Raw genomic sequence first — 15060 nt, 5'->3', positions numbered from 1 at the left:
GCATCAGCACGCGCCCGCATCAGAACTTCACACAGCACACAATGAAGCTTGTGGCCGGAGCCGCTCGCTTCACTGTGTGAACTGACATGTCAGTTCTTTGCGGCGCCGTATGGGATCCTGGCCGGAGCGTATACTATGTGTTGACCCTCCGGCCGGGATCCTATAGCAGATAAGGCAGTGTTCCACACCGTACTTTTACGTAGTGTGAACATAGCCTAATAGTCCATAAAGCAAGCTCTTGCTGTTTTACAAGGATGTGAAAAACAAATCAGTAAGATGTGACTGCTCATTGTTATATGTCCAGTGCAGACAATATAATGGTATGGGAGCGATAGGAGAAAGAACAACTATACCGAGAATCAAAGACAAGAAGGTGTTCAGACTTACCATCACGATGATAGAGTAAGATGAAGAGGCACATATAGAGCTTCTCCCCCATCCCCCTCAGATGCTTCTCCTCCCTGTGTCACTGGGTGACTAATATACTGAGAACATTACATGTGCTGTGGACAGTCTGTGATTCTACAAGTGGTCGGAGACTGTGAAAAATAATGTGAAACCTCTGTTCTGTACAAAAAATATAGAGGAAGTTGTATAAAGTTTTCTTAACCCCTTGCCTCTACATCCACTTTTGGCATGAAAAAGAGAGAATTTAGTGTGTTAAAACCATATTAATATATTCTACTATACACCCAGTGAGAGCAGTAGTGAGAAAAAAAAAACACGCTCAAAAAAACGCTGTTATTTTTTCCTGTTTTGTAGTACCCTCTTCAAGACTTTTTTTTCTCCTCGCTTTCCTTCAGACTCATATGAAGTCTTGTTTTTTGCAATAGTAACTGGTGGGGGCTGTTTTTACACCGTTCACCAGTGGTAAAAGAAACACTATTCATAGTCTTCAGGTCAGTATGATTACAACGATACACTGTTTAAAGTCTTTTATTTTATTACACGTTACTGTTCATAAGAATTTATACTGGCACTACCTTATAACATGACTTACATATAACATAACATGCTCCTCATAATTATATAGCATGTCATACATGAACATCCAAAACAGAGATATGAGCCTGAGGGCACTCACTATATTTTCTTACAATCTTTATTTCATGTAGAAAACTTTAAAAATTCAGCAGGTACAGTGGTATTGGGCCGGGATGCTAAACACTCATCAGCACAAGCTATTACAGCTGTTTCACGTGCATGGGCGCTTCATCAGATGGCACGCCCCCCGCAAGTCCCAGGTTTTACCTGAGCCCTGCGGAAAGATCACCATCTGATGAGGCAACTTTTATTTTATTATGTTAAAAAAAGGTTATTTCTTTTTTTTAAATAAATGTGCTTAAAGAGGTAGTGTGACGTTTAACATTTATTCACTAAATAATACACATTACAAAGTTATTAACCTTTGTAATGTGTGTTATTTAAGTGAATGGCCCCCTTCCCAGTGTGTCCCCCCACCCCGGAAGTGTGATGCACAATACTTACTCAATTGCTGTCGACCCTGACCACCATCTTAGGTCGACGACGTCATCTTCGAGAGGCACACCGGACCGCTCCAGCCGTCCCCCCTCTGCTGCGTCATCAGCTGCTCAGTCGCGATTGGCTGAGCATAGTAATGCTCAGCCAATCGCGGCTGAGCAGCTGATGACGCATAGTTATGCTCAGCCAATCAAGGCTAAGCAGCTGATGACGCGGCAGAGAAGGGCCGGCATAAGGGCCGGCTGGATCGGTCTGGCTGGCCTTCGGAAGATTACTTAGCCGACCCAAGATGGCGGCCGGGGTCAACAGCAGTTGAGTAAGTATACTGTACCACACTTCCGGGGTGGAGGGAAACATGGGGAAGGGGGCCATTCACTTAAATAACACACATTACAAAGTTGTAAAACTTTGTAATGTGTTATTTAGTGAACAAATGTTAAACGCTGCACTACCCCTCTAAAGGGGTTGTTCACCATTTTAATTTCGTCTGTGCCAGATAGTTCCAGAGATTTGTAATTTACTTCTATTAAAAAATCTCAAGTCTTTTCAGCTGCTGTATGTCCTGCAGGAAGTGGTGTATTTGTTCCAGTCTGACGCAGTGCTCTCTGCGGCCGTGGTAAAGAAGTCAGGGTTGCCGTTGCCCAGGGTAGCTTTTTCAGTGTTGTGGCTGCTAGGTGGGTGTAGGGTCACTTGGGCACTTGTCACGGTAGCCTGGAGTGGCCTTGGTACCCACCCCCAGTCAGATAGGCACTGCTTCCGCAGGTTTGGATAACAAAGTGTAACCTGGTGTGTTGGTGCAGAAAAATAGACAGAGTCCAGTAGCTTAACCTGAATAACGTCCATTTACCTAAATTCTTCAGGGTAATACAAAAAATTAGGCTTCAGTAACTGCAGGTGCAGGCAAGAGGTAAAAGTAGTAGTAACTGTAGAAATGAGAGTAGAGGAGTGTCTTGAGGGCCCTGTCCAAGGTAGCTGTGTACCCTAGTTGAGAGGAGAAGATATTCATACTTACGTATCTGACCGCCTTATAGAATAAAGTGTCGCGATACCCGTCCTATTAGGGTAGTACGAGGTCTTATGTACCTGCGATGGGTTGAGCAAACTTCCCGAAACTTTTCAGAACAGCCGTGCGTTACAGCAGGACACATAGGCGTAATCTGCAGCTTTGTCCTGCTGGGGTCAGTACCAAACTTAGGTATACTGTCCTATACCTTATTGAGAGTATCCCTGGCGAGGACAAGGGGATCCTTAGAGGATGTCCTTTCCTCCTGAGGGATCTAGCACTGCATGCTAGCGGTGGTTACTGACATAGAAACACGCTCTCACATCGTCTCTCTCTATCCAACTCCTGACTGAACTAAAAAGAACGAAGACCCTACAACCAGCAACTAACCTCCTTTTATAGGGGAAAAACTAGGCTACCTGTGATTGGTGGGGCTGTGTGGTGTAAAGAGAGAGGAAAGAGGATAGGTATAAAAGTGAGGGATAACAGGCCTGCTCCTGTAATAGGAGGACAACAAACATATGACAAACACAGTTAACCCGATGCTTCCTACAGCTGTGCATAACACAAGGCACACAGAAAAACACAGTTGTGACCCCTAGTGGGGAAAGCACAGAACACTCTGACCATATCCCACTGTGGGAACCTGACCGAGTCACTTTGCCCAGGTGCAATAAAGTTTAAGTGGCACACCTGTGCTGGGACCCCACACTGCCACCTCTGTCCATGTCAGGAACTGTCCAGAGCAGTAGCAAATACCCATAGAAAACCTTTCCTGCTCTCCAGACTGGAAAGAATAAACCACTTCATGCAGGACATATGTAGTGTCCCACTACGTGTTTTCTTCTTCTCTTTACACCTAAGCAAAAGTGTCTCTATCAGGTGTCACAGTTAGTGCAGTCAACTGCTGTGTCCTACTCCAACTACTAGGTGGCAACCGCCTAAAGTAGGAGAGGAAAACTAAGACTGAACCACAGTAGAGCACAGTTCAAGGTAGCCGCTCTCTAATGAACTTCGCTCGGCCGAGTAGGAAGAAAACTACTAGCTAGCTACTCTCAGAGACAAAGGCCAAAGACTCGTACTACCAATCAGGACGATTACCGATACTGAGAGGCAGAAGGCAGTCAGATAACATAACTAGGACTTATCTATACGTGAGTACGAGGAGTTCTTCAAGTCACTATATACATTTCACCACATCCCAGTACTTACTAAATTAGGAAAAGGGGCCTCCTATCCAGTCCCTGACACTTGTTCTTATTCTATCTTCTTATCTACTTCTTTTCTACAAATTATTACTGCTGTTAAGTAAATTAAAAATCTCTGGCGTTTTCTGGCACCAGTTGATTTGAAAGAAATTATTTTTTGTGAACTACCCCTTTAATTTGTGCATATTTCAAAAAACTTATGACATGTTAAGAGTTTTGATCACTGCTGAGACCCCCACTGGGAAAACAAGCAGGGACAGGCGTGCCACTTTTGCTTAAATGGGCACTGTCATTACTAAAAGTGTTAAATCAGCAAAGAAGGTGATATACTACATCTTTGCATTCTAATTTTTTTTTTCTTGCCTGTTTTCTATATGAAATACAATGCTATACATTGGGCCACTAGGTGTCTCACTTACTGCAAAACTGCACTCATTCACTAAGGGCCCTGTTACAAAGAGCGATAATAGGCAGAGTTGTCCCGATTCGGCTGATTATCGCTCCATGTAATAGAGACAACAATGATCAAGGAAATGATCATCAGCTGATCATTTCTTTAGGTCCAGACCTAAAATCATCGTCCGTGTAATAGCGATGAGCGGCCTACCCTGACAATTTAACAAACAGCTAATACATTACCTGTCCACATTCCCAGTGTTCTCCTGTGCTCTGCACCCGTCCCAGCACCACAGCTGCAGCTTCAGAGCGGCCTGTCTGAGCTGACAGGTCGCTATTGGCCATCAGCTTGGCAGCCCGTCAGCTCAGACAGGCCGCTCTGAAGCTGCAGCTGTGGTGCTGGGACGGGTGCAGAGCACAGGAGAACACTGAGAACGTGGACAGGTAATGTATTAGCTGTTTGTTCAAGGGCTACACGGACATCCCTAACGATGTTTGTGCAGCCCTTCCGAAACGATTATTAGGCCATGAAATGGTCTCAGTAAGCGAGCACCAATATAGCAGATTTACAAAATGAATTGGACCTTCATCGGCCTGTGTGATAGCACCCTAAGGCTATTTGGTCCAGACTGGCCCAGTAAAGATGAATGCAGATTGGCTAGCAGCTGTACACGCCCCTGTACCCCCCATCCATGAGTGGCACATAGGTCACGGGAGCTGCAATATTAAAATCAAAACTGACAGCAGCCAGAAGGCAAGCATTAACTATATACTTGCTGGGGGGGTTATATGTCATGACAGATACACATTAAGGCTATGTTCACACAACGTATGAGACCGGCCGTTCCGTGACAGGTCTTTCTGCGGCCGGAATTTACTGACCTATCAGTTTTTTTCCGGCGCCGCACAGATCCCGGCCGGAGTGCATATGATGTGTGTACGCTCCGGCCGGGATCCCATTGCACATAAGGCTATGTCACACAGCGCAATGTAACTTTTTGATCACTTTTATTCCGTTTTTCAGGGATGTTATGTGACCAAAAATCTGAAATATTGGGCTTTGGTACCTATTTTGGTACCTATTTACTAATTATCGTTACTGTGGAATAGGGCCCTAATCATTGCTGTACTGTGTAGAGAGCCAGTGTGTATACAGCAGCACAGAGGCTCGGTGGTTATTGTGCAGCACTGTGGTCCTGGGTGGAGCAGTATACATAAGGTTTGTATAGCCTTCCTGTGGTCATGTAGGCTTCCTCTAGGTTATCTTGAGTAATACTGTCCACTGGTTTTCTATAACTAAGCCTCTCATATGTTATATAGTCTCGGAAAAACATGCAGCACTACTCCCCCCATCATTTTGTATGCATGTGGTCTAGAAAGTAGAGGGGTCTAATGTGATTACAGCCTCTTCCCAGATTAGGCTGTGTGGCAATGATGAGGGTCCAATGGAACCCTGAGAGGTTACACGGCAGTATACGTTGCCTACTGTTCTGCCACTTTGAATGGAGTGGGGAGGTCACATGATTACTATAGACAAAAGTTCATCCAGTTCACCTGGTAGGTGCTCATCCCGAGGACCTCCAAGTCCTTAATAGCAATTCAAAACGAACAGAAGAAGTAGGTCGGCACTTCCAAGTGTAAAACTTCTGAGTTCATTAAAATGGGTGTCTGTGTGTTTATGTATGGTTATAGTGGAGCTATGGAAAAGCTATGTGTGTATATAAGAATGTTGTGTATGGAGTGCATCTGTATTGATCTGTAGCAGAGCAGTGTGTGTATATAAGAATGTTGTGTATGGAGTGCATCTGTATTGATCTGTAGCAGAGCTATGTGTGTATATAAGACAGTTGTGTATGTAGTGCATCTGTATTGATCTGTATCAGAGCTAGGTGTGTATATAAGACAGTTGTGTATGGAGTGCATCTGTATTGATCTGTATCAGAGCTAGGTGTGTATATAAGACAGTTGTGTATGGAGTGCATCTGTATTGATCTGTAGCAGAGCAGTGTGTGTATATAACAATGTTGTGTATGGAGTGCATCTGTATTGATCTGTATCAGAGCTATGTGTGTATATAAGACAGTTGTGTATGGAGTGCATCTGTTCTGCTAGAGGAATTCTATAGAAGTCAATGGGTCTTAAATTCTGCTTAAATTTCACTCGAATTCTGCCAGAGCTAAATAGGCGAGGAATTTCAAGCAGAAAACTTTCCTCTCTAAGGATATGTGCACACTAGGGAACTCGGGTGGATCACCCGCGCTCACACCCATGCACATGTCTGTCTGTGCCATAGACTCCATTCTATGGTCAGGCAGATTCTGATAACCGCCCCAAAGAAAGAACAGGTTACTACTTCAGTGAGTAGTGAACAAGCGGTGATCAGTCAGTGTAGATGTGTATACAGCAGAGGAGACAGTGAGGGGTTAATGTGGCGATCAGTCAGTGTAGATATGTATACAGGAGTGAGGACAGTGAGGGGTTAATGTGGCGATCAGTCAGTGTAGATGTGTATACAGGAGCGAGGACAGTGAGGGGTTAATGTGGTAATCAGTCAGTGTAGATGTGTATACAGGAGAGAGGAGACAGTGAGGGGTTAATACGATGATCAGTCAGTGTAGATGTGTATACAGGAGAGAGGACAGTGATGGGTTAATGTGATCGGTCAGTGCAGATGTGTATACAGGAGAAAGGAGACAGTGAGGGGTTAATGTGGCGATCAGTCAGTGTAGATGTGTATACAGGAGAGAGGACAGTGAGGGGTTAATGTGGCGATTAGTCAGTGTAGATGTGTAAACAGTAGAGGAGACAGTGATGGGTTAATGTGATCGGTCAGTGCAGATGTGTATACAGGAGAGAGGAGACAGTGAGGGGTTAATGTGGTGATCAGTTAGTGTAGATCTGTATACAGGAGAGAGAACAGTGAGGGGTTAATGTGGCGATCAGTCAGTGTAGATATGTATACAGGAGTAAGGACAGTGAGGGGTTAATGTGGCGATCAGTCAGTGTAGATGTGTATACAGGAGAGAGGAGACAGTGAGGGGTTAATGTGGCGATCAGTCAGTGTAGATGTGTATACAGGAGAGAGGAGACAGTGAGGGGTTAATGTGGCGATCAGTCAGTGTAGATGTGTATACAGGAGAGGAGACAGTGATGGGTTAATGTGGCGATCAGTCAGTGTAGATGTGTATACAGGAGAGAGGACAGTGAGGGGTTAATGTGGCGGTCAGTGTAGATGTGTATACAGGAGCGAGGACAGTGAGGGGTTAATGTGGCGATCAGTCAATGTAGATGTGTATATATGAGAGGACAGTGTGTGGTTAATGTGGCGATCAGTCAGTGTAGATGTTTATACAGGAGAGAGGAGACAGTGATGGGTTAATGTGATCGGTCAGTGTAGATGTGTATACAGGACAGTGAGGGGTTAATGTGGCGATCAATCAATGTAGATGTATATACAGGAGAGAGGACAGTGAGGGGTTAATGTGGCGGTCAGTGTAGATGTGTATACAGGAGCGAGGACAGTGAGGGGTTAATGTGGCGATCAGTCAATGTAGATGTGTATATATGAGAGGACAGTGTGTGGTTAATGTGGCGATCAGTCAGTGTAGATGTTTATACAGGAGAGAGGAGACAGTGATGGGTTAATGTGATCGGTCAGTGTAGATGTGTATACAGGACAGTGAGGGGTTAATGTGGCGATCAATCAATGTAGATGTATATACAGGAGAGAGGAGACAGTGAGGGGTTAATGTGGCGATCAGTCAGTGTAGATGTGTATACAGGAGAGGAGGGGCCAATAAATTGTGATGTCACAGATACCAGGATACAGCAGAGGCTGCAGAGAGGAGACAACATTATACTATAGAGAAGTCCATACAGGCCCATGTAACTCCCTTCCTCCAACCTACAGTCTCATATAAGTCACATGGCTCCCCTCCCCCAACTAAACATCACTTCTGTCCATACATACATAAGTCACACTAGTACTCTCCTCCCCTAATATACAGCCCCATGTAAGTTATATCCCTCCCCTCCTCCAACCTACAGTCCTATGTAACATCCAGCCTTTCCTCCAACCTACAGTCCCATGTAAGTCTTACGACCACCTCCTCTTCACCAAGGACCCCATTAAATTGTTAGTCAACCCCCCCCCCCAATAAAAAAAAAAACCCACCAAATACGTACTCACCTCCCCTCTGCTCCTGCGCCCCCTCACTCTCCTTCTTACACGTAGAGCGTGATGACGTCATCGCGCGTCGTACTAGAGTACGGGAGTACAGAGTCCCTGGAGTCGCTGCTCCTTTACGTACATTACGTAGCGCGCTACGAAAAGTACGTACATGAGCCGGATTTCCCTTCCCTCCCTGCTCTTGTACATTGTCCGCATCGCCGCTTGCTTTACGTGAGGGAGGGGCAAATTTTTATGTAAAAAGAATAACCCCGCCCCCATCCTATGACAAGCTTTGTTATCACACGTGACCTCGGAGTGGCACGTCCTTTACCAGTGATCCGTCCTGGGGTGGGGGATGGGCTCCTCCTGGAGTCGCGCTTTCCGGTAGAGTCGTGTGTTGTGTGGTGTGTGTGTGTTTAGTTATGTGTCAGTGCGTCTCCGATCATTACCCGAAACTGCTGCTGATCCTTCCGGGTGTTTTCCCCCGGAGCGCAGTGACAGATGACAAAATGGCGCCTGCTGCGCAGTATATATACACTGTATATCTGTAGTGTTACTGTCCCGTCTCTCCTGCTTTCTGTCACACACAGTGTTAGTGTCCTGTATGGACTATTAACCCTTTCCCATCGTAGAGACTACTTTCACGTTCATGCAGTTCAATGTGTCCACTAGGGGGAGAACTTTCTGTGCTATTAGATGGTATTACTGTGGTGCATACAAACTTTGGGGGAGATTTATCAAACATGGAGTAAAGTGAAACTGGCTCAGTCGCCCCCGGCAACCAATCAGATTCCACCTTTCATTCCTCACAGACTCTTTGGAAAATGAAAGGTGGAATCTGATTGGTTGCTGGGAGCAACTGGGCCAGTTTCACTTTACACCATGTTTGATAAATCTCCCCCATAGATTGTATTGTGTCAGTGACGGACGTTCTTACATTTTCTCATATTACATAAGGATAAACGTAGCATTGTGTATCTTATTGGTCAAAAGAAAAATGTGCAGAAATGACTCAACACAAGAGCCAGTGTTTAATGTGTGCCAAGAAGGGGTTAACATTTAGGCTAATAATGGGCGTTGTCCACGTCGCAAAACTACGGCCGTTGTTTTGAGGTTCCCTATAATGACTGCAATGCAATGTAACTACGGCCGTTGAATTCACACTACGTTTTAGATAACGGCCGTTGTTTATACAGCCCCATGAAAAATGAACATATCAATTATTTCCGGCCGGTAATACTGCAACAACTGCCGTGGATTTCAATGCGGCCGCGAATGTAAAACTTATATCTGCTGAATTAAACTTGATTTTGATGTATTTCTGAGTGGTTTCTCGGGCTGGGCGCAGTATTTAAAGTAAATGACCTGTTTCATCCAGTTTATAATCATGCTAGGAATCAAAATTAAACAACGGCCATAGTTTCACGACTAGCCCGTACGATAGTAATTCTACGTCCGTTGTTTTGGCCTCAAAATAACGGCCGCAGTTTCACGACTAGCCCGTACGATAGTAATTCTACGCCTGCGGCCGCGTCATCAGCCGCTCAGCTGCGATCGGCAGGGATTCGGCCGTTCGTCCCAAGATGGCGTTTGGCACAAAATGGCGAACGGCCCTCGACACGGATCAGGTAATGTATAGCGCACCACACACTTCCCGGTTAACGGGCGGGGGTGGTGGGACACGGGGAAGGGGGCCATTCACTGACATAACATACATTACAAAGTTGTATAACTTTGTAATGTGTGTTATTCTGTGAATAACTTTTTAGCGCCGCACTACCCCTTTAAGGAGTATTCCAAGATAAAATAAATTGTCACCTACCCTCCAGATAGGGGATAAGTTAGATATAATAGGGGTTTAATGTCTGAACCCCCCCATGGCAAACTCTGTATCGCCCCCAGGTCCTATGTCTTAGCAGTATATAGCGGTGGGTGCGGCATGTGACTCGCAGCTCTATTCTTTCCTATGGAGCTGCCGGAAAGAGCCAAGTGCCCCATAGGCCATCAGAATCTCCATATCGTCCCCTTTGTTTTTAATAGGGCAGCGGGTCATTATAGAGGTCAATAAGGCGGTTGGACCCCTATGATCCCTTACTTGTCTCCTGTCCTTGTCCCATCGCTTATGGTGCAGGTTGTGGCCTCATGTCCCGTTTTTTGCACCCATTTTATTTTTTTTCCTTTTAATGTATTCGTTAAACTGACGAAAGACAATGCCTCGTTTTATTTTTGGATTTTAATTCCCCCCACACACACTTTTCCATCTGTAGTGCAATGGGATGGCTTTTTTTCCCCACAAAATATATTGCAAATTGAAAAATTAAAAAAAAAAACTATTTTGGTGGAGAATGTTTAACTTTTATTATGGGAAAGGGGATTTTTTTTTATACTGCATTGATCTATGAGATCAGTGCTCGATTGCTTTGGGCTGCTGAAGCCCATTGCTATCAAGCACGAAGCCGGGTGTGTGAACAGAAGCATGGATCGCCCCTTTGTGACCTTGTTCCCCGATGCTGATAGCTGCCCGGAGCACGGCGGTTCACAGCAGGGTCTTGCTCCCCACTCCCAACCCAGCACCCGGACCACACATCGCCTCCCATAGACTCCCATTACGAGAGGGAGGCTAACGGCATTCCGCCGCGGAATTCAGCTAGTTTTGCTAAATGTGATCGGGGCCTTAAAGGGAACCTGTCACCCCCCCCGTATCGGGGTGAAGGACGCTGCCCCCCCGCTAGAGCCCCGGATACTTACCCCATCTTAGCAAGTCCCGTCCCTGGAGCCAGTCCCGGGACGGAGATATCCTTGTCGGAAGCCCGGCGCGCGCTGCTGAGATGAGTCCAACGCCCATAGGCTCCATTCATTCTCTATGGACGTCGGACACAACTATGCAGCGCGCGCGCCGGGCTTCCGACAAGGATATCTCCGTCCCGGGACTGGCTCCAGGGACCGGACTTGCTAAGATGGGGTAAGTATCCGGGGCTCTAGCGGCCTTCACCCCGACATGGGGGGGGGGGGGAGCAGGTTTCCTTTAAATTTACCAAGTGTCAAAACATGGGAAACAAGCTGATGCACTAAATTAAATGGGGGAATGAGTATTACAAAGCCAATACAGTGTTTTTCTTTCCTCCACCTGTATAGGGCGATCAACCTCAAAGAAGCACTCTACAGATTGAATGCAGTTAGTTACATCTGCCATCCATTACAGTGACCACTAGAGGTCACTATAGATTTGCTGATCAGCTGATATATTACACAAAGCCTATAAATTGTATCAAGTAAGTAAAGAAGCCGCTCCACTGAATTCTACCCGTACCCTTTTAGGTGAGTCGACACCACACATCGGGGGCACAGATTGCGGCATGCAGGATCAACTAACAAGTCATGTAAGTGAGTACAATAGTCTACAAAAATTGTCTGTATATTCAGTTGATCTGATGTTCTTGTATTGATACAGACGAGAGGCCAAAAGTTCTGCAAGTAGTTGGTAAATGTTTGTATGGGTACAAACACACACACCGTATACGCAGCAGACCTGCAGCAGATTTGATGCTGTGTTATTTAGACCTAATCTGCCGCCTATCTGCTGCGTATCGCAGCATAAAATACTCTGTGTATACGGTGTGTGTTTGTACCCTATCAGTACAAGCGAGAGGCCAGAGGTGCTACAGATCCTTGAAAGACCGCTGCCATGTTGTATGTCAGTTGCTAGATTGAGCAGAAAGCTCCAGCTAACACAATCTAAGGTCGGTTTCACACTTATTAAGACAGTGGCCGTTCTGTGACACGGCCTTTTTTACAGAACGGTCGCTGTCAGTACAGTTCACGTCAGCTGTGCGGCAGTACCGGCCAGATGACTTCACTTCTTTTGATTTGGAATACGGGCTCATAAGCGTGCACCTGCATTCCAAATCACTATAGCAGACAATGTAAAGTGCGGCTGGAGCCGTCCGTTTTCTGTGTGGCCGTATGAAATGTATACACTCTGGCCGGGATTCAATAGGACACAATGTTATTTTAATTTTGGCCGTTATTTATTGAAAATTTTTGTTGTGTGAACTTAGCCTGATACATCTAAGTAGTGCGAAGGTGTAGATTGAGATGTTTGGGGTATGACTGTACACCCTCGTACTACTTAGCTGTATTAGATTGTGTTAGTTGGAGCTTTGTGCCCAATGATCGAATCTAGAAACTGACATACACCGTTACAGCGTCTATCGATATTGATTTGTATCAATACAAGAATATCAAATCAACAGAATATACAGACAATTCTTGTAGAGTATTGTACTCACTCACGTGACTTGTTAGTTGATATTGCATGCCAGGATCCGTGCCCCCCGATGTGTGGTGTCGACTCCGGTTCACCCTAAAGGAAACAGATAGAATTCAGCGGAGCGGCTTCTTTACAATTTGTGTAATAAATCAGCTGATCAACAAATCTATAGTGACCTCTAGTGGTCACTGTAATAGATGGCAGATGTAACTAACCGCATTCAATCTGTAGAGTGCTTCTCTGAGGGTGATCGCCCTATATTGGTGATTTGGATTTCATGTTTTGACACTTGGTAAATACCGAGGTGACCTTTTCTTTATGTACATTGATACTAGACCTTCCAAGAGTCCGCCCATAATGTTATATTAATCTGGTAAGAACTCTTGGCGTGGGTGACGGTGGGGGGTTAGTTGTTTGTACGGCTGGAGGGGGGGCGGGGGTTGGGCAGTTGTTTGTACGGCTGGGGGGAAGGGTCGGTGGTGGGTGTTGGATGTTATCTGAATGGGTTGGAGGCTGTAGGAATTGTAATAGCTGTATGTCACCTTAAGGGGGATCTCACCAGAGCCAATGGGGTGGGCATTGGTGCCGAACTTTTTATTTTTATTTTTTGCACAGGGCGCAATCTACCCTAAGGCTGGCCCTGGTATAAAGTGGAGGGAAAGACTACAGAGGGGGTAGGGATGTATACAGTTGGGGGAAGAACTATATGGGGGGAGGGAAGTATATAGTATGGAGGCCTAACTACAGGGGAACGTACAGTATAGAAGCCTTATAACAGTGGAACATACAGTATAGCGGCTAACTACCATATAGACTGGGGTTACAGTGAAGGGGCATCCCGTGTCTCTCCAGAAATAAGCTATAGCCCTTTCTTCCTGTGAAAAAATAATAGAAGACCCTGTCTTATTCTTAGAGAAACCGGGCGACCAACTGAGCAGCGTTCAGCTCTTCTTGTAGGGTCTCCTATCATTCTGATGGTGATTTTCTGTCACTATAAGTAACCGTGAGGATTAATGCTTTTCCTCTTTTCCTTCTTAGATACCGATGTGGTGTGTTGGAATAATGAAACTCCTCAGCAACAAGCCCCCCCCCCCCCCCCCATCACTGACCCCCAATCTTAACCCAGTCACTGCCAGTCACACCGCTGGTTTCTGCCTACATCATTGCCTTGATTTGGTGATTATATTGGCGGTTTTATCAGTAAAACTGTATTTTATTTTTCTCCCTTGGTACATTAATTATTAGAGCGTTAGCAATGTTACCTTACATTTCTCTATGTTATTATGGTGGAGCTTTCTTGTCCTGGCTTTCAAATTATTGTGGGCGTCCTTCAAGGATACGTCAAGTGCTGCACATTCTATATATATGTGTGTGTGTGTGTAATGTCTCGGGGGGCGGGTGGGAGTTGGAGTGTTTAGGCTATGTTTACACAACGTGAGTGACCGGCCGTTCCGTGCCGATGGCAACAACGGCCGTACTTTTACGTAATGTGAACATAGCCTAATTCTGAAGCCACCACCAGTTTAAAGAGGTTATCCAGCGCTACAAAAACATGGACACTTTCCCCCTACTGTTGTCTCTAGTTTGGGTGGAGTTTTGAAAGTCAGTTCCATTAAAGTAAATGGAGCTTAAAGGGTTCCGCATCGCGGCGCTCCGGTGCCCGGTTCCCAGCCGCTTTCTGGTGTCTGACGTGGGCCCGAGACGTGACGAGCCAGTCAGTGAAGGAGGCAGGATCTGTGTGGACTTGAAACGGATCCCGCCTCCTTTATTGACTGGCTGAGCGGACCTGAGACGTCACGTCTCGGGCCCGCGTCAGACACCAGGAAGCGGCCGGGCACCGGAGCACCGCGATGTGGGACCCGCCGCTGGAAACGGGGAGGTGAGTGGACGTCTTTTCCCTCAGCCACCTCACCCCAACCACACCTGAACTGGAGACAACAGTAGGGGGAAAAGTGGCCATATTTTTGTAGCGCTGGATAACCCTGGATAACCCCTCGCAGCTTTAATAACGCTCGGAGTCGGCTAGGTCCTGGCAGATCACTTTCACTACATACACGCAGCGGTCTGAACGACCGCTGCGTGTATGTAATTCTGCCGGCTGCTTAACCCCTTCAGCTGCCGTCCGGCTCCCCCGCTCTCTTTATACATTACCTGTCTCTCACTTCACAGGGTCCCGGCGTACTGCTCTCCCGCCCGGCCAATCAGTGTGTTGCCCTGCCGCAGCCACTGATTGGCTGGGCGGGAGAGCAGTACGCTGAGACCCCGTGCAGCGAGGAGAGGTAATGTATACAGAGCGGGAGCCGGGCAGCAGCTGAGGAGGTTAAGCGGCGGGCAGAATTACATACACGCAGCGGTCGTTCAGACCGCTGCGTGTATGTAGTAAAAGTGATCTGCCAGGACCTAGCTGTTATTAACGCTACGAGTCGGTACGTGGGAAGCTACCCTAAGGGTATAAACACACACACCGTATACACAGCGTATTTACTGCTGCGATACACAGCAAATACGCAACAAATACGCAACAAGTACG

At 46.2% G+C, this 15060-nt stretch overlaps 2 protein-coding genes across 7 annotated transcripts in view; one reads left to right on the top strand and one right to left on the bottom strand.

Moving 5' to 3' along the window:
• LOC138771588 (T-lymphocyte surface antigen Ly-9-like) overlaps window positions 1–8891 on the bottom strand; it is a 40848-nt gene extending 31957 nt beyond the window's left edge. Inside the window, exon 1 of one of the 3 annotated variants that reach the window (XM_069951437.1) lies at window positions 8430–8891. Coding sequence is in view for 2 of the 3 variants with exons in the window: in XM_069951435.1 (XP_069807536.1) it covers window positions 8279–8339 (61 nt within the window). In the remaining variant the exon portion in view is untranslated. Of the gene's footprint in view, window positions 1–387; window positions 460–8278; window positions 8378–8429 lie in introns of those variants that run through there. The other 2 variants (XM_069951435.1, XM_069951436.1) reach the window with 2 other exon arrangements.
• The window catches only part of LOC138771587 (uncharacterized), a 46629-nt gene continuing 40075 nt past the window's right edge, over window positions 8507–15060 (top strand). For 2 of the 4 annotated variants that reach the window (XR_011359647.1, XM_069951433.1), the window contains exon 1: window positions 8510–8644. The gene's annotated coding sequence lies outside the window, so the exon portion shown is untranslated. Of the gene's footprint in view, window positions 8645–13624; window positions 13707–15060 lie in introns of those variants that run through there. The other 2 variants (XR_011359646.1, XR_011359648.1) reach the window with 2 other exon arrangements.

The sequence above is a fragment of the Dendropsophus ebraccatus genome, chromosome 13 (genome assembly GCF_027789765.1).
Source record: "Dendropsophus ebraccatus isolate aDenEbr1 chromosome 13, aDenEbr1.pat, whole genome shotgun sequence".
Taxonomy (NCBI): domain Eukaryota; kingdom Metazoa; phylum Chordata; class Amphibia; order Anura; family Hylidae; genus Dendropsophus; species Dendropsophus ebraccatus.
This window is presented reverse-complemented; position numbering and strand designations above follow the sequence as displayed.